This window comes from Triturus cristatus, chromosome 11, assembly GCF_964204655.1.
Source record: "Triturus cristatus chromosome 11, aTriCri1.1, whole genome shotgun sequence".
Classification (NCBI taxonomy): domain Eukaryota; kingdom Metazoa; phylum Chordata; class Amphibia; order Caudata; family Salamandridae; genus Triturus; species Triturus cristatus.
In genome coordinates this window covers 180328039-180353134 of record NC_140594.1, presented here as the reverse complement: position 1 = coordinate 180353134, position 25096 = coordinate 180328039, and the positions used below count along the sequence as shown (strand labels likewise).

The 25096-nt window shown below is 44.9% G+C and overlaps 1 protein-coding gene across 17 annotated transcripts in view; it reads left to right on the top strand.

Annotated features, from left to right (window-relative positions):
* ATXN2 (ataxin 2) overlaps positions 1-25096 on the top strand; it is a 1509788-nt gene that overhangs the window by 377478 nt on the left and 1107214 nt on the right. For all 17 annotated transcript variants that reach the window (XM_085634791.1, XM_085634789.1, XM_085634788.1 and 14 more), the window contains one exon: positions 13762-13946. In XM_085634791.1, coding sequence (XP_085490917.1) covers positions 13762-13946 — 185 coding nt within the window. The remainder of the gene's footprint in view (positions 1-13761; positions 13947-25096) is intronic.

Here is a 25096-nt window from a genome sequence, read left to right as displayed (position 1 = left end):
TCGTAGCCAATGCACGCAAAAGGGCAAATTCTCAGGGGTCAGGTGATACTCCAACTCCTGACAAGGGATCTGTTATTAGACGCATCAGGCAAACGCATGGCGTCTCAAGCTGCCAACTACTGGAAAAAAGCCAACACTCAAGCCCTCTTGTCAAGATATGACTGGGCTCACTATGAGCTGGAAAAGCTCATTCAACACTTACCGCGACAATATAAGGATAAAGCCAATGACCTTCTACAGGAAGGCAAACTGATCACTAATACAGCCATCAAATGCTCACTCGATGCAGCAGACACCGCGTCCCGCGAAGTAAATACTAGTGTTTTACTACACAGATATGCCTGGCTCAGAATATCTGGCTTTAAACAAGAAGTGCAGAATACTGTCTTTAATCAGCCTTTTGACCATGAGCACCTCTTTGGCCCTGCAGTGGACACATCTTTAGAAAAACGGACACAGAGACTGCCAAGTCCATGGGAGCCCTGCACTCAACCTCTACTAGAGGCTCCTTTCGACGCTCCTTTTATAGAGCAGCACGAAAAAGAATACACCAGAACACCCGTCCTCATCCTACAAAAGTCCCAACCAGGGCTCTTCTACCAGAGGTTACTCTAGAGGAGGTTACAGGGGTAACAACAAGAAAGGCAGGGGTAATAACGCCCGCAGCTCCCCTAACACCAAACAGTGACTTCCCTGCGCTTGCCCTGATCATCCCACTCCTGTCGGGGGACGCCTCTCACAGTTCCTGCCTGTCTGGAATTCAATCACAACAGACAGGTGGGTAAGCCAAATTATCCAGTATGGTTATTGCCTGGAACTCACTTCTACCCCTCCCAAAATTCCTCTCAAACAGCGTCCAATGTCATCAGAACACCTAACGCTTCTCAAACAAGAGGTTCTTGCACTATTACAAAAACATGCAATAGAGCCAGTTCATCAAGGCACAGGGGTCTGCTTCCTCCATTTTCTAATTCCAAAAAAGGACCACTCAGGCCGATACTAGACCTCGGACCACTCAATTTCTGCATCCAATCTGACCACTTCCACATGGTCACTTTACAACAAGTGCTTCCACTACTTCAACAAGGCGACTTTCTCTCCATCCTCGATCTAAAGGACGCCTACTTCCACATTCATCCCTCTCACAGAAAATATCTCAGGTTTGTGGTAGATGGTCAACACTACCAATTCAAAGTTCTACCATTTGGGGTCACCACGCCACCCAGAGTTTTCACCAAGTGCCTCGCAGTGGTGGCAGCCCATTTAAGAAGACAGCACATTCATGTCTTCCCTTATCTGGACGACTGGCTCATAAAAGCAATATCCCACAACAGCTGTGTTCAACACACGCTCAGCACACTACAACTGCTTCACAGTCTGGGATTCACCATAAATCTTGGCAAATCCCACCTCCAACCGAACAGAATGCAACAATACCTAGGAGCTACAATAAACACTTCCACAGCCCTAGCATATCCCAACCAAGTCAGGATAAGTGCTATACAAGCGCTAGTCCAAAGATTTCAGCCACTACACTAACTACCAGCAAAAGTGTTCATGCAATTAATAGGGATGATGGCCTCTTGCATTTTTCTCGTTCCTCATGCAAGACTACAAATGTATCCATTACAAGAGTGTTTGGCACGTCAGTGGAACCAGGCTCAAGGTCAGCTAACAGATCTGGTGTTGGTGGACGACCGCACACATCGCTCTCTACAATGGTGAAACACACAGAACCTTTCCAAAGGGCGGTCGTTCCTCGAGCCAGTTCCACAGACCGTGCTAACAGACGCATCGCTCACTGGCTAGGGAGCACATCTTCAAACACATAACATTCAGGGTATCTGGACCCCCAACAAAAACCATTTCACATCATCTACCTGGAATTGTTAGCAATCTTCCTTTCAACTACACCTTATAGGCAAAACTGTCCTGATCCATACACACAACACGACAGCAATGTATTACATACAGAAGCAAGGAGGGACACACCCCCTGCAACTCTCACACCTAGCTCAGAGCATATGGAGATGGGCCATTCCGCAAAACATATACCAGGCATACACAATCAGATTGCAGATCTGCTCAGCCGTCAGGCACAGCGGATACACGAATGGGAACTTCATCCTCAAGTTCTTCTTCCATTCTTTCGCATGTGGGAACACCCAGAAATCGATCTGTTCGCCACACATCAAAACACAAAATGCCCAAACTTCGCATCCAGGTACCCACACCCATTGTCCAAAGGCAAAGCGATATGGATGAATTGGTCAGGCAAATTTACGCTTTTCTGCCTCTCTCACTCATGCCGTTGGTGGTTCGGAAACTCAAACAAAATTCCCCCCTCACAATGATCCTAGTTGCTCCAACATGGGCAAGACAACCATGGTTCACAACTCTATTGGAACTATCAGTGGTGCCACATCAAAAACTACACCTCCCGCCCAAACTTCTCACTCAGAACCATATTGAGATGAGATAAACCCAGATCCCAATCAACTCAACCTTGCGATCTGGCACCTGAAATCTTAGAGTTCGGTTATCTCAATCTCCCACAGAATGTATGAACGTTATTAAAGAAGCTAGACGCCCTACAGCAAGGGCAAGCTATGCAGGAAAAGAAGAGATTCATCATTTGTTTCACGCACAACAAGATCAACCCACTAGATGCTTCAATTCAGAACATCATATTTTACCTCTTACAACAATGTAATCTAGTGTATGCATCCATTAGGTTACATCTAGCCGCCTACCTACAAAACAGACAACACTTGTCTCTGTTTTGAATTCCTGCTATCAAAGCTTTTATGGAAGGACTTCAATGAATAATTCCACCAAGAGCTCCACCCTCTCCGGTATGGAACCATAATGTAGTCCTTACCAGACTAATGGGTCCACCTTTTGAACCTCTCCACAAATGCGAACTACAGTTCCTCACTTGGAAAGTAGCCTTTCTAATTGCTATCACATCTCTAAGAAGAGTCAGTGAACTCCAGGCATTAACCATACAAGAATCATTTTTACAAATCCATCATAATAAAGTGGTTCTTAGGACTAATCCAAAAATGTTTCCCAAAGTAGTATCTGCCTTCCATCTCAACCAGTCTGTTGAACTCCCTGTGTGTTTTTTCCTCAACCAGACTCGGTGGCAGATTGAGATCTACACACCTTAGATGTTAAAAGAGCAATTCTTTACTACATAGAGAGCACAAAATCCTTCAGAAAGACCACAACATTTTGTGGCTTTCTCCCCACCTCATAAAGGTAATCCTATATCCAAGACAGGAATTGCAAGGTGGATTGTAAAATGCATACAAATATGCTACATCAAAGCCAAACCCACATTAACCATTCCCCCTAGAGCTCACTCTACACGCAAACTAGGGGCTTCTATGGCATTCTTAGGGAACATTCCCCTAGATGAGATATGCAAAGCAGCACCTTGGGCTACACCACACACCTTCACAAAACACTATTGTGTAGATGTGCAGGCAAAGCAACAAGCTAGTGTGGGCCAGGCTGTATTAAAAACACTATTTCAAACTACTGCAAAAGATACAGGTAGCCACCGCTAAGAGGTAACTGCTGTATAGTCTATGCAAAGTGTACAATCTGCAGCTCATATGCCTCGAACGCAAAATGCTACTTACCAGTATGCATCTGTTCTTGGCATGTAGAGCTGCAGAGTTGCACACACCCACCCGCCTCCCCGTACACCTTGATCTGTTCCAGTATTATCTTACTTAGATACATTGCGCATGGACATATTTCTATTGCTCACTACTCCATCTAACCCTACTTGGCAAAAACAATCTAACGATGGAGCCGATGCCCATTCGCATTGTCGACCGAAGGACTCGCCAACCTCGTGACTACAAGGAATTCTTCGAAGACAAAAACAACATGCAAACATCAGAGCCCAACACCAGATGGCGATCTATGCAAAGTGTACAACTCTGCAGCTCTACATGCCATAAAACAGATGCATACTAGTAAGTAGCATTTTCCTTTATTATGCTTGTACCTTAACATGTGTGAAACAATTTGTTAATGATACTCGCTTAAAAAAAGTCATGATGTGGAACACAAACGGTTGAGCTTGAGGCAATCTTTTTTTTTAATTTTGGCAGGTGAGACTTCTAGACTGGCAAATGGTCCATTTCATGTTTGTCACCTTCTGCCAATGCCAGATTTTTAGTAAACTGAAAAAAATTGTAACATATATTTTTACTTTTCCGTTTTTATGCGTGAGCTAAATGTCTTGACATACAATAAGTTGCTGGCAAAACAACATACGAAAAAGATCAGCTTTGAGGTTATGAGGGGGTAGAGAGTAGAAAAATAATTTTTTTTTTTTAAAACCTTTATTTATATCAGTCTGGAACACAGCTATTCAGCCGACATCCCGGAGGTTCGGCAGCCAAGTAAGGACAACACATGGAAGTGTCCATAGCTCTGGTGCAGGAAAAGACAAAGGTTCCTTTTTTAGAACAACCTAAAATAAATAACACAAGCAAGGCAGTGTACCCAATAAACACGTGCAAGTTCCCGGTGGGAGCGCAGCCCCATCCTCAAACGCAGAACAAAACCACCGATCGGGCGGATGAGGGAGAAGCAGAGGCACTAGCAATCTAACGTAATATCCTCATAGTAATCCCAAGTTGGAAGTAAGGCTAGGGGGAAAGGTGCTCCTCCAACGGGTCAGTGGCCGGGGGCAGACATATATCCCCCCTATACTGGTTCCATCGCCCCCATATCTTATGCCATTTCTTAGGCCGCCCCAGGGCACAGTACGCCGTCTTCTCCCTAAACATGCTCCAGTCCATATTTTCCATCCATGCTTCCACAGCGGGAGGTCTCTGAGTGCCCCACAGTCGCGCAATATCACGCTTCGCCACCATATTTCCCAGGGTCACCCATTGAGTCTGCGCAGCATCATAGTCAGTAGGACCCCAGACATTCAAAAGACAGCGCCGTGCCTCTGGCAACAGTGCAAAGCCCGTGACCTCCTGCATCACTACATGAATTCGCTTCCAGAACTCCGCAATCACACCACATTCCCATATGATATGTAAGAAGGTGCCCACCATCCCGCAGCCCCTCTTACACAAACCATCCTCGGAGAAACCCATATGAATCAGTCGGGGGCCCGTGACATAGACTCTATGAAGTATCTTAAGCTGCACTAGCCTTAGCCGTGCCGGGATTGCGACCTCCTTAGGAGAGGAAATGGCATACTGCCAGTCCTCATCATCCAGTTCAAGACCGTCCCTAGTCCACTGATCACGCACCCCGAGGAGGAGGTCGGTCCGGACGTTAACAAGCTTCTTATAGATTAAGGAGATTGTACTCTCCGGCATATGGCCATCCAGAATCCGATCCTCCAAAGGAGAGGACTCGGGCACAGCCTCCCCCTCGACGAGGACGGACCGCAGAGCGTGGCGCACCTGTGCGTACCGGAAATATTCCGTAGCCTCCAGATCGTACTCCGTCCGTAGCTCATCAAACGATTTCACTTGTCCCTTAACCAGAAGATCCCCCACTCTGGAAATCCCAATCAGGTCCCATTTCTCAAACCCCTTCGTGTGCCAAAGTTTCCCCAACACATCGGAATCAAACAACGGAGTGGCGCGGGTAAGCCTATCCTTCCAACCCAACGAGTTCGTAACAGCCTTCCACACGTGTACCGCCGTCTTGGTCGGTCCCGTGAGGGACCCATCCATCGACCTGGAGTAGAGTGCTCTAAAGTAATTACCCCCGCGCAGCAACCATCGGTCCATAGCAAAGCCGGGGCTCAGCGCCGGTCCGTAGACGCCGTGGTTGATAGCACTTAACTGGGTGGCCCAGTAGTATCGCCTGATGTCAGGAAGCGCGATACCCCCATCGTACCACGGAAGGGTCAGTTTTGTGATAGCTATACGCGGTCGGCCCTCCCACAGCAGCGAGCGCTGGAGGCTCTCAACCTTCCGAAAATAGCTGGCCGGGACCAGCTCCAGAGTATTCTGCAGGGCATAAAGAAAGCGGGGAAGAGACATCATTTTGAACAGCGCGGCCCGGCCCAGGAGGGAAAGCGGCAGCCGCCGCCAACCCGCCACATCCCGCCGCAAGCGCGTCAATGGAGGGAGCAGGTTTCTCTCATACCGAACAATCGGATCGGCTGAGATATAGATCCCTAGATACAAAAAGCCATCCCGGGCGATCTGGATCGAACAATTCCGCGGGAGAACAGGGACGTCTCCACACAGGGCGTACAGGTACGACTTACCCCAGTTAATGGTGAGACCCGAGTTCCTACCAAAAGAGGCCAAAACGTCACAGACTACTATGAGAGACTTCCTAGGGGAGGTGAGGTATAGCAAAATGTCGTCGGCATAAAGAGAGATGCGGTCCTCATGATCTGGTGACCATCGGATCCCCCTTATGTCCGGGTGCCATCTTATCCATGCCGCCAGCGGTTCAAGGGCAAGAGCAAACAACAACGGCGACAGGGGACAACCCTGCCTGGTGCCCCTCCCCAGCTCGAACGGACAGGATGCCCTACCATTGACCGCGACTTTGGCCAAGGGTCCTTCATATAGTAATCTCACCCAGCCAACAAAGCCAGGCCCAAAGCCGAATTTTGCAAGTGCCGCCCACAGATATGCCCACTCTACCGTGTCAAAGGCCATCGTGGCGTCGAGTGCAGCCACAACGGTCGACTCCTGCAGCGTCCCCGTCTGTGCGAGTACGCCGTGGATGCGCCTAAGGTTCAACGCAGTGTTACGATGCGGGATGAAACCGGATTGGTCCGGGTGAATCAGGTCCCCAATCACCCTAATCAAGCGGTTGACCAGTATTTTAGCAAGGATTTTCGGCTCGGCATTAAGTAGCGAAATCGGCCTATAGGAGCTGCATTTATTCCTGGGCTTGCCGTCTTTGTGTATGACCACAATTGTCGCCAGACGTTGGTCAAAGGGAAGGCATCCCATTTCCCGCGCCTCCACAAACATAGCTCGCAGATGCGGAGCAATCTTGTCCGGACGGAGTTTATAGAACTCAATTGGCAGACCGTTCGGGCCCGAGGCCTTGCCCGGGCGCAGTGAACGGATAGCACCCGCGACTTCGTCAGCTGTGATGTCACCATCCAAATCGTCCCTGTCTATATCAGAGAGGCAAGGCAGAGCCAGATCGCGCAGAAGTTCACACGAGTCCTCAACCGGCCTGTCCGACACCGAGGTGTAGACCGTACGGAAATAATCCGCGAAGCACTGAACTATGCCATCCGGCTCAGAAACACTAACGCCACCCTCTGTAACAAGTTCTGGCACAACACGATTAACCCGCTCTTTTTTATCCAGCCACGCTATTAATTTCCCGGCCTTGTCCCCAACATCGTACAGTCGCCCCTGCTGCTCCCTACTCAGGGCTTTGGCCGCGTCCGTCACCAGGGCCTTATACTCCGACTGCTTAAGGCTCAATTTGTGCAGCGTTGTTGCCAGAACTTCCCCCTCCAAGGCCAACTCTAGAGCCGCTATCTCCGCCTCGAGCTGTACGACCTCCGCATCCCTCCGACGCTTGGCCGCCGTTATCAAGGAAAGGGCCTCTCCCCTCAGCACAGTTTTAAACGCTTCCCACAAGGACACCGCAGACGCGACCGAGCCTAGGTTTTCCTGGAAGTAGCGATCGACCGCCTTCAGTACAGCGCTACGAGTCCTAGGGTCACGGAGATACCAGGGGTTAATCGGGGCCACCCTACCCCCCGTCTCTCGACCAACATCCATACAGATCCACACCGGCGAATGGTCCGAAATACCCCTAGCCATGTGCCTAGCCTCAGACACAAAGGAGGCGTGTGCAGCCAAAGTAAGTACATAATCAATTCTGGAGAGACTGCCGTGCGCCCCTGAGTGAAAGGTGTATTGTCGCTGAGTGGGATGCAGCAGTCTCCAACAGTCAACCAGACCAAGGGTATCCACGAAATCCGTAAGCCATTTCTGCGCCCCCCCAGTGCTCCTAGGCGGGTGTCTATCAAGCAATCCGGAGCCAACCGCATTAAAATCGCCACCCACCACCAACATCCCTTCTGGAAGATCCAGCAAAGCCCTCCCCAGGTCCTCAAATGTGGAGGGCTGCAGCGCAGGAGGGACATACACAGAGACCAGGACCAGCGTCCTGCCCTCCCACCTCCCCGCCACAGCCGCAAATCGCCCCCTTTCATCAACAGTGGTGGAATCAACCTCAAACGGCAGTGAGGCCCTGACAAGTATTCCAGCCCCTCTGGAGCCCGAGGAGAACCCCGAGTGCGCGACAAATTTATATCCCTTCCTGTTGAGCGCGTAGCACATGTTACCTATCAAGTGCGTCTCTTGCAGTAGAACTATATCAGGGGAACATCGCTTCAAGAATTGCAGAACGATCCCTCGCTTAATGCGATCCCCTAAGCCATTAACCTTCCAACTGAGTATCTTTAAGCCCCTACCCCCCATCCCGAAATGTAAGGAGACCACCACCCCCCCCGAAGAACCGCACTTGAGCTACAGAAGCTTGCATCACTACGCCTTGCAAAACAAAAACCAACAACAACCATCCCGACAGTCCCAGTCCACCCCCCACCCTGCACCCCTGCGTAAGCTTGAAAAGCTCCCCCAACTTGCAGTGTGCCTGTCGCCCTATTCTAAGACTAATCTACAAAAAGAAACCCAGAGGAGGAGAAAGCTTCCTTCATACCCCTGCCACCCCCCGGGTTACTACCCTCCCGGTGAAACCAAAAACTGCGAGTCACTGTCCGGGGCAAAGTCAAAATAATCTTGCACCAGAGTCCTCATTCCTGATCCACACCACCACCTTCTGCTCCACCAGCATGCTCCCCGCCAGCCCGTCGCTGGGGCAATGTGTCCAGCCATTCTCCAGCCATGTCCGGTGAATCAAAAAAGAAAGTCCGCTCTTCATACACCACGCGCAGTCTGGCCGGGAAGAGCATGGCGTACTTCAATTCCATCCCTCTAAGCCTTCTCTTAACCGCCAGGAAGCTCTGCCTCTGCACCGCCTGGGTAAAGTCGGGGTAAAAGTTCACTGTGGTGTTCTGGAAGGCCGTCGGGCCGGACACTCTTGATGCTTGTAGAATGGCGTCCCGGTCCCTGAAATTAAAGATCCTTGCGACAATCGGTCTCGGAGGGGCCCCCACCTTGGGCCTCCCACCAGGGACTCTGTGGGCCCGTTCAACAGTAAAGAACTTACTGAGGCCTTTGGGCGCCAGATGGTTAACCACCAAGTCCTCCACGAACAGGTCCACAGACTGTTCCTCCGAGTTTTCCGGGACCCCAATAATGCGCACGTTATTGCGCCGTGCGAGCCTTCAAAGTCCTCCAACCGTCGGGCAAAGAGGTCGTTCGCGGACCTCGAATTGCGGACTTCCAGCTGCAGGTCGGAGACATCACCCAGGAGGCTAGAAGTTTTAAGGTCCAAGGATTGAACCCGTTCATTGGTTTTCCCCAGGTCTGCCCGAATCAAGTTAAAGTCGATCGAGATGGTGTCCACTTTGTGTGCCAAGGTCTCGAATTGCCGCCCGACAGAGGCCTGCATTCCCTCGATGGCACCCATAACGTCCTGGAGGGTTGGTTCCGTAGCGGGGGGTAGACCGTCCTTCAGGGCTTCCAGTGGCCGACCCGAGCCGCCCGGCGACTCCTTCTGATGGGCATAACGGTCCATGTTGTTAGTTTGGGTGTACCCTCCCCGCCTGGTACTCTTGGACTTCTGTTTTTCGGCTTCCGATTTGGTTGACATCGTGATCTGCAGCCGAGAGCAATACCCTTGCCCATCCAGAGAAGACAGTGCGACAAATGGCCGGCGCGGCGCACTCCCAAGCCAGGGCGCGATGAAATCAGGAAAGTGAAAGTGAAAGTGATGACACCGTCCGTCCGATGGCTCGCCCCACACTCAGCCGCTGTTGTTCAATTAGTGTTCGGGCACCGTGCCAGCGCAAGCCCCGGGCATCTTCCGGGGAGCAGGCCGCAACCTTCCATGTGGCACAACTTCGGCGTCCGGTGGGCGATTTCAGTCCGGACAGCGACAATCACCTCAGCAACGGTTCGCCTTCAATATTCCGGGTGTGAAAGACAGGATTCGTCACAGGATATTTGCCGGAGGGAGCGCGGGTCTCAGGAGCTCTGGGCTCACGCGGCCATCTTGGTCACGCGCTAGGCTCCTCCTCCTCAATAATTTTTTTTAAAGTTGGACTGCGAGGGTTAGAGAAAGCAACAGACTATCTGGTGGGGGGTGTCAACACAGAGTGAGGGTAGCAGAGATTTGAAAAGGGAAGCATTGCAAAAGATAAAATGCAAGAAAACACATCCACTCCCTGGGAGTGCTAAAAGTAAAGGAAAAAGTGGTTCCCTAAATATGAGCACACTTTTCCTTTGTTTTAGCCATTCATAGGAGAGTAATGTAGAGTTCCCTGCCTAGAACAATTTTAAACCTCTTTTTCTGACCATTCACATTCCTTTTTACGTCTCGCCTGACCCAGCGCATGCGCTGGTCTGGCGAGACTTTGAGAGGGCTCCAAAAAGTGCTACCAGGCCAGCCTAGAGCTACAGTGCATGTGCGCGGGCACGCGGGCCGCACTTGACTGCGATTACTTTCACTTTTGTGGCCGCAGGGCCGCTTTGATGTTTGATCGTGATCACTTTCGCGGCCGTAGGGCCACTTGGCATAGCCAATAGGTCTCGCTTTTGGGACCTTATAAGTATTTAGATATGCAACTGTTGCATGGCTAAACACTCATAAGGTCCCAAAGGCGAGACCTATTGGCTATGCCAATGCTTGTTATGTATGGAGACATGGAAATGCAGTGATGGAATTTATGATGTTCTGTGTTTGAAGAAGGCTCTTGCTTGAACCATAACGTTTTGGCAGTTGGGAATTAATATCTAGCCAGGCTTTTTTGACACACAATCTGGCCATGATAGTAGCAAAAAGCACTACCTTTCATGCACAGTTTGAACATCTGGTGAATATTTTAGGTAAAGAATAAAGTGGTGCCCCCAAGTAATTCTTTCTTCTGAAAAATCCAATTTTCTGTATTTTTATTCATATCACTCTTAAGAATGAGATTAATCCTTATAACCCCTGGAATTCCACAATAAATCTCTTCGAATCTGGTTGGCATTGATTCCACATTTCCAGGGTGTAATATAGATCATATACTAGTTTGAATTGATAAGCCTTCAAACTACCGGTATTAACAAAAGAATAACCAATTTTAATGCTGTCAATACTCTGTGTGCTCTACTTTTAGTATCCCATTTGTCTGTCAAGTAAAATAGATTATCTGGATGTTCCTCTATAAATAAATTGTATAAGTGCTTAATCGTACCCTTTCGTGAGTTAGGTGCCAGCATGTCCATTAAGGCAAAAGGTGCCAACTTGATATCACAGGTGGTAATTGCTTAAGGTATTGGTATTCTTGGAAAGACTTATAAAATGTCTGTGAAATTACATAGATAGAAACAACTCTTATGAATAAAAATTCTCCTACCTCATAAAGTTGATCAATTTGGCTGATGGTGAAAGTTTGCCTGAGTCTGATAAAAGCATTATGAGAGAGACTAATTAACATGGGATTGAACCAAAGAGACGTATGCTTAGTGATCCGAGAGACAGAAAATCTTTTAGCCCATGCTCTCTAGAAATTTTTGCAAACAGTGAGACTTAAACTTAGCAAGTTTTTAGAAAAATAAGATGGTTTAAAAAAAATCTAATTGAGTAGAAAGATCACTGTATAAATCACATGATGGTAGAGGTGTTTCTGATATACCAAATGCCTTTGGCATACTTGAGCCTAATGCTGCCCAATAGTATCTTACAGATGGTAGTGACCACCCAACACTTGATAGAGGTAATTTTGAGTAGCGTTTTGCTCAACAAGGCTTGATGTTCCATCATAGTAACTACTCCAAGATGATCCAAATCGATTGAAGAAAGCTGCTGAGATGAGTAGAGGAAGTTTATGAAATAGTTGTAGAAACAGGGTGCGCAAAACCATTTTAATGATAACAAAACGGCCCACGGTCCCAATCGAGAGCCTATCCCACTTCAACAACAGCGAGTTGGAAACAGAAGTGACTTATAATTGAAGGCCGTAGCTTTTCAGAACGAGAGTTAAAATAATGAACCACATGTAGGAGTAGGACAAAGGCACAAAACGGGTCCATTCCGGTGTCCTGTATATGTGCAGTTGACTTATTACACTTTGGGGGGGAAAATATTGTTTTCTCTGACTGGATAACATTGGTGAGGTTATTTATTTGTGTAGTATCGGAGTTTCCGATTGTAACATTTACTGTCTTCCACCTCATTCGGTGTACCTTATATTATTGTTTGTAATACAATTTTGGGATTTTCATTAAAGCGCATGGAAGTCCAACTCCTGAAAGTGCTTGCAAATCATAGGGCCATTTTGTGTATTATCTTTTATATTTGATAGTCTTTTTTTTAACTTGAGGTAGCCAGTATATATATACGCTGCAGGTATTTGCATTTTTTTCATTATTGCATAAATATTCATGGAGAGAGATAGAAATTTGTCAAAAGTATTGTTTCCACACAGATAATCGTTGAAATTGATAATCTCTAGAATTTCCATGGCACTAATTTGCATTTCTTCAGACTCAATTCTATACAATAGCTACTGAGTGACTCTCTCAGTCCCGTCACTCTTTGAAAACATCCTGCTGCCACAGTCATCACCAACATCTCTTCTGGTCTTCTAAACCCATACCTTCTTTGATTCAACCTTGTTCTACCCAAAAGCCGGTCAACCGTGAGCTCAACAAAAGAATAAATACTCCCTTCATTATTAAAGCTGTTGTACTAAACTGGACTGAGTAATGCTTGACTAGATACTGTATTGTAATTGCATTAGGATAGCACTCACTAAGCCTGACGTGTAGTTGAAAGTCTTATTTGCTCTTACTTTGTCCACAAAACACATCATTGTCACCTTTGGGACCTCTTAACAATAAAACTATAATAACCCAATGTTTTGAATTTCCTTCATTTCGTGGTTTGAGTGTATCTCTTCATGTCGTCTGACTTCTTTGACTAGACTCCATGACTTTTCCCCAGCATGTTTTCTATGATTGGCTACAAATGGAGACCCTAAAACTTTCAGCACTCATGTACCTGATGGTGTTTCACAAGGTCCAGTGGTTTATTTAATGTTGTCCAACTTCCTCATACGTACACTGTGAGATGTTCATAGGTGTATGTGATGCACACTTCAAACATCTAAAAATTATTTTTTTGTATTGCAAAAATGGTTGCATATATTTTTTTTTAATATACAGGTTATTTGTGTTTGTTGTCGTGTGTAAAAATCATTCTGTGGTATTTTAAAGTTAATGTGATTCTGCTGGGATATCTTCCTACAATTAGTTTGGAAAATACACTTAACAGAAGAGCTTTGAGAACATCAAGATTAGAGGCCATTTTAAAACACAAGATGGTTGCATTTGTGTTGTTCTTTCATTTATGTATTTATAACTGTGACAGGCATCCAAGTAAAATTGGAAAGAATGAGCAGCAAGTGCATTAGATACTAACTGCTCTGGAGACTCCATCTGGAGACTCCATCCAGTATTAGCTCACATTTAAAGCTTATTAGCTGCAATCGGCAAATAAGTGTTTGTTACATGTTTATTTTCATTGTAGGTAAGGATGTCATTGTTTAAAACTATTGAGAAACTTTAAATCTACAGTGTGTTTTAACTATATTGTTTTTAAAAGGGAAAGCAAGTACATTCCACCTGGGCAGAGAAATCGAGATGTCATGTCATGGGGTGGCCATAGTGGACGTCAGAACTCTCCTAGGATCGGCCAGTCTGGATCAGGACCCACACCTTCTAGAACTGGATCCCATTCTTCTGACTTTAGTCCTAGCGCTGGAGCAGACCAAAGAGTTGTAAATGGAGGTAAGTAACAAAATTATTTTTCTTGTTGTTAAACATCTTGGATTAGGCATGTTCCTTCTGTATTTCCAGAATTGAAAAAATGTTAAAATTGAAACAGTCTAGCATCTTGAAAATGTTTTAGTACTTATTTGTGTGAGCATTCTTGGTAACATTTTGTGAAACCTTTAAACATGTTCTGCATTTGCAATGGTTAAATGTTTGTAAGATTTTGAGGATTAGAAGTAGCTGGTCTCTACACTGATTGAGTCAATAAACTGTGCAATATGCAGACATTCTTTATAAATTCTTTGTATTAAGCATGATTTTACCCAAAGGTTTGATATTTGATGTAAGAATAATAGTTTAAGAGGAATTTAAGTGTATCTCTCATGCCGTGAAGCTTTCCTGTCTCCTCTCCCTCTGCACACTTTGTTTTCTGTAACACTGTTGTAAACTAGAGGAACACATGATACTGTTCTGGGGACATTATCTCATGTCAAGGTTTTCCTGCTACATGATAAACGCTAACTGTAAAGTTCTCTATAATTGTGGGAGGTAGGTTTCGCCATATCTAACAAATTCCCTCAAGTCTCCTAAATCTCCCGGTTGCACTCAACACCTGGTCTTAGTCTAAATATGTGATGTGAGCTGATAAGGGTTTAGCAAAACTAATTAGTTCTCCGAATGGTATAGCACAGGACTATCTGTTGGTACCTGTGCTTTTCTCCCAATACCTCTATAAAATGCTAATGTTTTTTTCAAATGACTTCTTCATACCGGTGCTGATGCCAATAGGCCTGCGCTGTTTAAACATTTTAAAGGATTTTGGTAACCAGCCCTATCTCGAGGTGAACAGCTCCAAGCGGGAAGTACTAGTGTTCAGTAGGAGCCATCAAGGGGACAACATATGATGGAGTGGAAAAACTAGGAAAAGTAAGAAGTATTGCACTTACTTGGGTGTAGTAATATCCCAATACCTCAATGAATGCCAGACTGACATTCACGCAATTCAATTATTTGCATCACACATACTTAACCTCTCACAGGCTGGTGCGAATGTATCCGACCTCCACCAACATTTGTCCCAGTTGCCGTGACTCGGGTGCTGACTTCATGCATATGGTCTGGACGTGTTCTCACATCATACCATACTGGGAGAAAGTATCTGATATACTGACGGCGGCAACAGGAACCATAGTTCCAACTCAGGGCGCACACTACTTGCTAGGCATCACAAAATGAAATGCACGTTGTAAGAATATCAACAAATGTATTGACCTGGCGCTGCTTCTGGCCAAACGTTCTTTGGCCACGGCTTGGAAATCCCCGACAGGGCCTTCCACTAGACACTGGTTGAACGCACTCTGACGTGCCCTGGTAGCCGAACACGTGACACTGACATCTCAGCCCCTACGCCCAACGACTCGGACGCAACCTGTAGACTGGCAGCACGATGTAACTATTATAGGAGCTAACCTCTGTGATTCTAATGACCATGGATGATATGGTAGTGGTACTGACGTTGCAACCGGGTGATGCAACAGGGACACCCCGAACATCCACACTAAGGCACGCACACCAGCAGTGTGTTCGGCTACACATATGCAGGCGCGGTGGATAGATCTAGTAGCCCCACACTCCCGGCCTGGTCCGACCCCACCTACACAACGCAGCACCTGCACTGTAAGACTCCTCTCTCATTTTACTCCCACTGCAGTATCCATCATAGCAGGACTCTGGTGGTCCGTACTCCGCACGTGAGGCACAATCAGCGGGAACATATTTATGATAATCATAGGACAGGCACACTAGTTAGGTGGTAATATGTTTACACTTTTTTATATCCTGTTTTATTGCAGCTTTGTATAGTAACATTGGATGGCAACCTTTGTAGTGAAATAATGTTGTTTATAGTTTAATTGCAATGTCGAGTACGGCGATTTGCCCCCCTCCACCTAGTGGGCACAATAATGCAAAGGGAGATGTAATGCAACAGGTACTTTACTATGTCGTATTTCCAGCTGTATGTTGTTTTGTGCATAAAATTAATAAAGAGAATTGAAAAAAACTGTAATATCCCAATACCTAGGACCTTGTCTTCATGAAAAACAGGCATACTTGAAAGTATAAGTGATGATGGAGTCATAAATATTTTTTTTATTCTATTTATTTAATGGAATGAAGGCTGTTTAGCATTTGCTGCTGGTCTACCAGTTGAAAGTGCCCACTATTCTCAAAGTGGGTTAGAATGCATGCCCTTTTTAAGGTTATCTTTTCAAACAAGAGTAGAGGGGAAAATCTTAATAGTACTAGCGGTAGAAATGTATCCTGATAGGAGTTCGAGTCCCCTCAAGAGAGCCTATTGGCCGCTCGTATTACTTCTGTATGTATCGCGCAGATCTATTGGCACAGAATTGCTCCATTTCAGGTAACTCAAATGTGCATCTGCACACTTAAAATAATCTACTCTCTCCAATATCATCCAGCAGTTCCTTTTTCCATTTCATTAAGGGTATCCCCCAATATCCCACATTAAATCCTGATTATCATATAGGAGTGTTTTTGGGGAGTGGAAGGGTGTGAGTTGTCTGCTAATTGTTCTATTAGTCCGTACTACTGGCCATCTGCTAATGATTTAAGTACAGTAAATGTTTTAGGATCTGATGTTTTATGGAGCTGAGCTGCCCTGTAGTAGGTAAAAATGATTTGGGAATCTCTACCCCTTCATCTCTTAGAGCCCTCAGAATTTTCCCTGACAACCTGGGAGTCCAACCCGGCTACATAAAGCAGACCAGGGTCTGTTAGAGATTATATAGTGCTGCCTTGTCTATACAAACTGGCAGTGCCTGGATTGCATGCAGCACCCTTTGGGCTATTATTTTATATACTGCAATCCAACCTAACCATTAGATGTAAATGACTTTCCATCTCTCCAAATATTTTTTAGGATTGAGCTTGCATGAGCCATGAGCTAGGGCATTCACTCACGCCTGCTAGATACTATTGATTACAAAAAGAGCATGTGGTCCGCCCATTGTTTTCCATTTGTTTGGCTTCAGTGTCGCTCTTCTTTGTCGCATCCTAATTGGACAGCGTTGGCAGGGCGTCACTTTGTGGTTCTTCTCTAGCACATGGACCAGGCATAGATTGTTTCCCTTAGTTAGTGTCTCTCTCCTGCTTGCGTCGTAATTAAGGTACTTTTTATTTTCTTGTTTGCTAGTGTTTATTCTTTCCCCTCCCACTCACCACTTCTCCAAGTTGCTGCCTCCCGTCCACTCACCCCTCCTGGCAATCCTTGCTTTCACATACACCCACCCCATTCCCCGAGAAAGAGGTGTGGCGCCACGGCCAGGGCGACTGACTCTGGAACCTGGGGATCACGGATCGATCGCCGGCGGCAGATTAGCCCAGCCCCATGTGACTGGCCAATAGCTTGCTTAAACATTCCCGATGGCCCCCAGCGCCTAGAGACCTTTACGGGTGATTGTTCGCGCTTTACAAATGTGGATTATTATTATTATTATTATTATTTATTGGTGCTTCCCCGGCGTCTGACCCCCTTAATCCTTTGTCATTGCTTGTTGCGTAATTTTTGAAAGTAAAATGTTTTTATTGAATTTTACAACAAAAGCAGATATAGAAAAAAATATTAATACAGATCACATAATCAAGTATCACCTTTGGTTGATTACATAGGGGCTGCTGTTGCGCAGGCCAAGAAGGACTGGCCCAATATGCAGCGATAGTACAACATACAAGGCAGTGACAGGTATATGTACAATAAAGCAAAGCCACACAGAAGGGATGCCATATCGGCTTCTAACAGTACCTCGATGTGGTGACCACTGTAAGCGGTAGAAGCGGCACGATCATTGAACCAACCAGTACATCCGTCCTCCCACTCACTCGATTCCTGCCCCGGATAGACAGCAGTTAGTCGCGATCCTCATTGCTATCTTGCCGTGTCATTTGATATTGTGCAAACAGACCCCAGATACTTTTCGGCCGACTGAAGGGTGGGGGGTGGGGGGGGGGGGGGTAGCAATTCGTTATAAACATCTGTTTGGGTATTACAATACATCATGTCTTTTTCCCACTCTGCCACAGTTGGTACAGGGCCCCGCATTCAGCGCATTGCCAGCCTACGTTTCACCAGAAGCAGACCCATAGGGACCAGTTTACGAACGTTTTTCCAGAGAGGTTTCATATAGCCTAGTAACGCCAGTAGGGGGTCAGGGTTGAGAGATAGTCTCACAATATCATTTAGTGTCTGAAATATGTTCCTTCAAAAATCCTCCACGAGGGGGCACTGCAAAGCTACATGGAAAGAAATAGCCCCCGGCATATCACACCTCTCACAGCAATCAGTGTCTCGTAGTGCATACCTACATAGTCGTTATGGAGCTTGTTGCGTAATTTTTCATTGTAATCTGTAAATGTATTCATATAGCGTTTATAACCCCAAACGAGGTATTCATCATTTCATCACTTTGAAAAGTCTGCAGACAACAGCTGTTGTGCCCATTTCCGTGGCAAGATATAACTTCCCTAACTGTCCTCTTTAGGGACAGGTTACTTGCTGTGACAAAGCATGAGCAACAGGCTGTAGGACCTCACTTACAGGCTGCTGTTGGCAGATAGAGACTCGTTTTGGCTAACCTTTTCCTCTTCCAAAATGAAATTCCAGAATTTGGAGGTGGTCAGCAACCTTCTCATCCATGACATGTAACCAAAATCTTCCTTGGTGAAAATTATTCATTGCAGCCCCATGTTGCTGAAGGCCACCATCCGAATGGTGAATAATTGAATGTGGGGACTGCAAAATCTATGACCCTCTCTGCACCTGGCCTGATAATTTTCGTTATGCAATTTAAAAAAAATCTCCTTCCACGCTTTGTTCCATCCCTTTACTCTGACTCATCCCAAAGCCTTTCTAACCACTATCAACCTCCAAACATCCTTCTCAAACTTTCACCTCCTTACTACTACTCCTTTCAGATCTATTCCTATCATCCTGTTTCTCCTGTAAACTCTACAAAACACTCAGGTTTGTGCTCCTGAAATTCCTAACACAACTAACGTAAAAAAATCAAAAAACGTTTAACTTACTATTGACCTCTAATCTTTTGTTCTGGAGTAGCGTGCTACTTGCCGCAAAGCTCTTAAACGCCTCATCAGGGGTAGTAAGCGCTATATAAATACCATTTACAACTACGCACAGTTTTTCTGTGCAAGCCTTTCATGTCAAGTTTGCTGTAGCAGGCTCTTTGTATTAAGTTCTTGCTGCTACTCAGAAAATTGAGGAGGCTGTTCAAAATAATTATGCTGTGTGATACATAAACGTTGTTGGCTTTTCACTGTACTGTAGCATATACAGTGCTTGAAAAATTTAGCCAGGCTTCTCAAAACATTGAGTTATCTAGAAATTACTTTTAGAACCCACAGATATAATATGGAAAGTCACAAATAAAAAAGCTGTGATGACTAAGTTTTAAAGAAGGTAGAATTTATTGTTGTAAAACTGTGAGTTTGTGTGCAGTTTTTAATGCAGTAGCGTTGTGACCTATGCAGAAGTAATTACTCATGTTTCAAGAACATCTTTCACACAAATGTTTTTTAAAATTTAGGTTCTCGGGGACTTCAGTTGCTAAATATCACAGTGAAGACAGAAAGACTCAAACAAAATAAACGTGTACACAGTCTTTGTTTAAGAAAAAAAAAAGATTTGAGGTATTAAATATGTTTTAGTGTCCGCCCTTTGCTGTCATGCCCCAGACCTATTTATCTTTGGCCAATGTTTCTACGCTATAATGGAAAGTCAGCTTATTAAATGTTGGTACACAACGCTTCAACATTGTCTGAATGGCAACAAGACTGTTTATGTTTTTAAAACCTTTTTAGATTGAATGTTTGTCTTTATTGATAGCTATGATGGCTTTTTAATGATATAATTTGTCAATTTCTTGATGAGATCATGAAACTGAACTGATAATTAAAAACATTGAAGTGTAGCTAAATTTCTGAGCTTTGTTCCAAAATCAGGTTCTGTTATTATATTTTACTATTATTGTTCTTGGTTATTTCTCATTGTGTAGGTACACATGTCTGGATTGCACGTTCTTTGTGTGTAAGAATTTTGTTTTATTTCCTCTTGGGGCATTTTTCTCGGGTATTGTACTTCTAAAACAAAACAGTACAGCACAATGATGCATCAGCCATCAGATTTTTCACTTCATTAAGCAAAGGTTTTCTTGATCTTATTATTTCGTAGTCCTCTTTAAGGGTGAAGTCACAGTCAAAGTGAGCCCACCCTCTGCCCCAAATGTTATGTTTCTCTATACAGCCTCTGGCTTTATACACAGATTTATCTGTCTCAGCACATCTCTCTGAGCCATTTGCTCATTGGAGCGGCTTTACCAAGTCACAAGTGACAAGCAAGGTCTCTCTTCTCAATCAGCAATCCTGTCGATACTGGTGGAGTCCCTTGACCCCCATTTGAATTCTGCTATTCCCGGTCTTCCCACTATTTGCTCAAGTGTGTGGTATATTGTGTCCAGTAGTTCTTACTAATGGGGCAAAACCATATTGGGTGTAGGAAGGAGGCTATATTTGTTTTGCATCGAAGGCAATTGAAGATGGTGTGGTAAATAATTTAATTACCGGGACTTAATTTGATACAGAAACATAATAAAAATAGCTCAGTAAATAAGAGGCAGAATCCGTGGTATTAGAGGTTCGGAATGGGCTTTATTCCAATGGACGATTCGAATCGGTTGCTCCAAGTTCCATCACCACGAAGGTTCAGGAAGTGAAGTACATACATTATTGATAATTAATCACTTTTATACAATAGGCATTACAGTGAAGCAAATGCAAGAGGCGTAACAATTGATAGTGTAGATAAGACATACATACGTAGCAAAAGTAGGTGGAACTGGGTGTGACTAAAGAACATCATCAGGTGTGATGTCATAATAGGGTGGTTCCATGAAAGAATTTCGCAATGTCAGCAGAAATACTTGGCAGAAATGCGCGCACAGCAGCATGACGTGTGATTGACGTGCAACTAGGGGGTGAAGGGGACTTGACATTTAGCTCTACATGTGGCGACAGAAGTCTGGAGGGTCAAGTCAACCTAATCCCAAATCATATCTAACATCCTATGTTTAAAGAACTACGTTATCCAAAAGAGAGGTCTCTTAGAGTAGAATCTTATTCTATACTGACTATACTGACTGTTAGTGCGTGTACAAGCGTCTAAGTGTCTACACTAGATGCGAGGGCAGAAGTCTTCCATAATAATAAGGCTATGAATTACTTGCATAAAGACGGAGAAGCCGGGCCTTTGCTCGGTAGCTGGAAGAATGTTTACTGAAACTACTAGACAGGAATGCATTGGGCAGGGAGCGGAGCAGATAATTTCGAAGGTGAAATACAGTTTCTTGGCAGGCAACAGGCTGATGTCAGGCTTCGTGAGCCGCGCAGGGAATGAGACAAAGTTCATGGTCACAGATGCAGGCTCAGACTGGAGCTTCAGAGGCAGAAAGCAAGAAAAGCTTGATGACAGAATCAGGGCCTACTTGCCTGGACTGTAAAATGGCATAAGTGAACCATATAAAGCCGGTGGCCTTTCATACTTAGGAATGGAATATCCGGCCTATTCATGGCGGATCTGAAAGAGGACATGTTGACGGTGGACGCACATGTGTTTGCGTCTTCATAACTGGAACTGGAGGAAACATACATGTACTTGTGATTCATACATGAAACCGTTGGGGTCCAAGATAGGGGACATAACTGATCATAAAAATCCATATTTCCACATTCCCTCCTTGTCCCCTACTTGCCCGTCAAGAGATATCAATCTTCATCAATCCATTGATCTGTTCATATAGCATCATTTGTTCTTTTTTCTTCTGGGACGAACGAGATCTTGGTGGTGGAATACACGATGTGGCACACAGACCACAGATCGCTGGTCCACATTGTAGGCATAGACAGCAACTGAATAGTATGAGAAAGCCAATACCTAGGAAGGATAGGACCTTCCATCCAAAGGTAGATAATACACTCCAAAACCAACCGGACCAAGTCCAGGTGCCTGGATTCTGGTGTATCTGGCTTACAATCTTATGAAGGCGGGTTATGGCTTTATATACAGATGGCGAATTTTCTGGTATGAAAATGCAACAACTTGATCCGATGACCCTACAAGCTCCGCCCCTATCGGCCAGGATGACGTCAAGGACAAGACGATTCTGAAGCACAACAATCCGCATAGCAGACTGTTCTTCTGTTAAATTGCCTAAGGCGGAAATAGTTTCATTCACTACTGCTTCAAGGGTTCTAGTTAATCTACGTATCAGCTTACTATTAGTAACGGTACCTATATAGGGAAAGAGACCTTTATTGAAATCTGTGTATTTTTCCCATGCTGTTTCAGTGTAATCGACAATTGGTAGATCTCTCCTTTCTCTATTGTGTACTAAATGAGTATTTCTGTGATAATCAGGAGGAGCTAGGAAAACAGGTGGCAAAAGAAATCCAATGTAACAGGTACCATCCCAATCTAGAGGTAGGCGTACATATGCCGTCTGACCACATGTGAAATAGGAATGGCGGGAAGCTCTAAATGTCGACTTGCCTTGATCACTGAATTCTATTACAGTGGTGCATCTACTATGGCCCATATGTATGGAACCGTTCTTTCTTACACATAATTCACCTTTTACTGGAAATATTGACATTGCGGGCAAAATTGGAGTAGCTTCGGATTCGACATTTAGGATCATAAGATTAAGCGTAAAATTACCTAATCCATATACTTCATTTTCTAGATCAGTTCCTGTTCTCTTGGGAAGTCCCTCCTTGTTAGGGTAGCAGACTTTAAGTAAAACTAAGTTTAAATTTCCCCATACCCAGTTGTCTTGATAAACTGCAGAATTTGAATCTAGGGGATTAATTAAACTAAACCATGCTCCACAGGAGCCGTTGTGTGTGAACGGGTATGGAAAGAGAGGTAGAATTCCTTTATAATTCTGATAGGGAGGGAGTCGGCCACATATCCAACAATTTGTAGCATTGCTAACCTGATGGGAATGATGTAACATACTAATAAACGTATTATTGCGCAGCGCAAATCTATAAGACAACTCATGCGGAGGTAATTCACTAAAAGAATGTTCAGCAGTAACATTATAAACATGTCTAGAAATAGGATAATATATGTGCAACAATATACTTGCAGTAATTATTAAAAGACTTAAGAAAAACAAAATTAATAACGTCACTGTGCAATGACTACGCAGTGATTTACAGTATGCATGTCGTTTCAACATTTTTCGGGTGTTTTCTCTATTCAGATCTAAGGGATACATGTCAGAGACAAATTCAACCGCTTCACCTTGGAGAGGACTTAAACAATCAAATTTCCCGACCGGTTAGATCTGAGTTTTAGTTTATATTGTTCGTGACTACTTGATTCAACAAAAGGAAGTTTTGAGTCAATGGGTGAAGACACACGAGGTGTGGTGTTTACGTCCGATGGTAGTCCATGAAATTTCTTGATATGACTTGAATGTATCCAGCCTTTTCTGCCTTCGATCTTCACGGCTGTCCTTGTGGTGAGCAAGACCAGTTGCGGTGACTTCCACCTAGGATCCAGCTGAGTCTTTCGATCAAAGTTCCTCACGAGGACCAGATCCCCCGGAACTATGTCATGGGGTTTCACCTCAGTGTTGTCAGGAAAAGCTGCAGCTACCTGTGAACGACAAGATTGTAGTGCAGACATCAAGGAAGCCAAGTAATCTGTCAGCATGTTACAGTCAATATCAGTTATTTTACGTGGTATAGGCGTCCCCCACATATTTGGTGGTCTGCCAAAGATCACCTCATACGGGGATAGCCCTGTTCAAGAGTGTGCTACCATTCTCATGTAAAAGAGTGCAACTGGTAAGGCTACTACCCAGTCGACACCTTTCTCTCTGCATATTTTGGACAATCTGATTTTCAGGATCTGATTATGTCTTTCTACGAGACCTGCTGCCTCGGGGTGTCGGACACAGTGGAATTTCCACTGATAGCCTAACAAAAGTGAAACGTGTTTCATTAGTTCGGATGAGAACGGCTGGCCGTTATCTGAGTAGACAGCACGTGGTAAACCGTATCGTGGGAAGAATTCTCGAACTAACTGTTTGGCAGTAGTCGGGGCAGTGTAATCTGAAACCGGGTATGCCTCTGTCCAACGGGAAAGAGCACAGACAACTACGAGAACATATTTGAATCCTCGACATCGTTCCATCTGGATATAATCCATCTGGAGCACTTCAAAAGGGTGATCGGGAGACTGAAATCCACCCTGTTCTACGGGAACGCTTTTTCCTGGGTTGAACTGACAACAGATCATACAGGTACGAACTTTTTGCTTGGCTGCTGCTCGTAAATGTTTATTGAACCAAATGTGTTGGATGCTGTCTAGCATAGCTTTTTCTCCTAGATGCGCTGGACTATGTATAGTGTTAATGATAACTTGGACCATTGAATCAGGAAGGAACCACACAGATTTTTCCTTCGTCATCCATCCTTGATCCGTTTGGATCCCTCCTAATTCAGTCCATTTCTTTATTTCGTCTGGTGTAGCATGCGTCTGTATGTCAATTACGTCAAGAGCGGGATCTTTAATCGTCATACAATGTGTTGGCGTCGGGACTTTTGTCTTTGTCATGTCGGATGTTTGAGTTTGAGCAGTCTGTTTAGCTGTTCTGTCAGCTAGATCATTGCCTTGAGAAATGATATCAATAACTTTCGTATGAGCTTTACATTTCATAATTGATATTGCAGTGGGTAGATGTATTGCATCTAATAAGGCATGAATGAGGGGTCCGTGCTGAATGTGGGCACCGTGAGAAGTTAAATAACCTCTCTCTCGCCACAGCACGCCGAAGTCATGTACAACTCCGAATGCATAACGTGAATCAGTGTATATGTTGACTCTTTTATTTGTGGCTTGAATACAGGCTTGTGTCAGAGCGACGAGCTCTGCGGCTTGAGCTGACAAGGTATTTATGCAATTTGTTTCGATGACTTCAGTGTCTGTTGTGACTGCGTAAGCGGCCACTAACTCTCCTGTACTTGTTCTCATACATGAACCATCTACATACAACGTCAGGTCT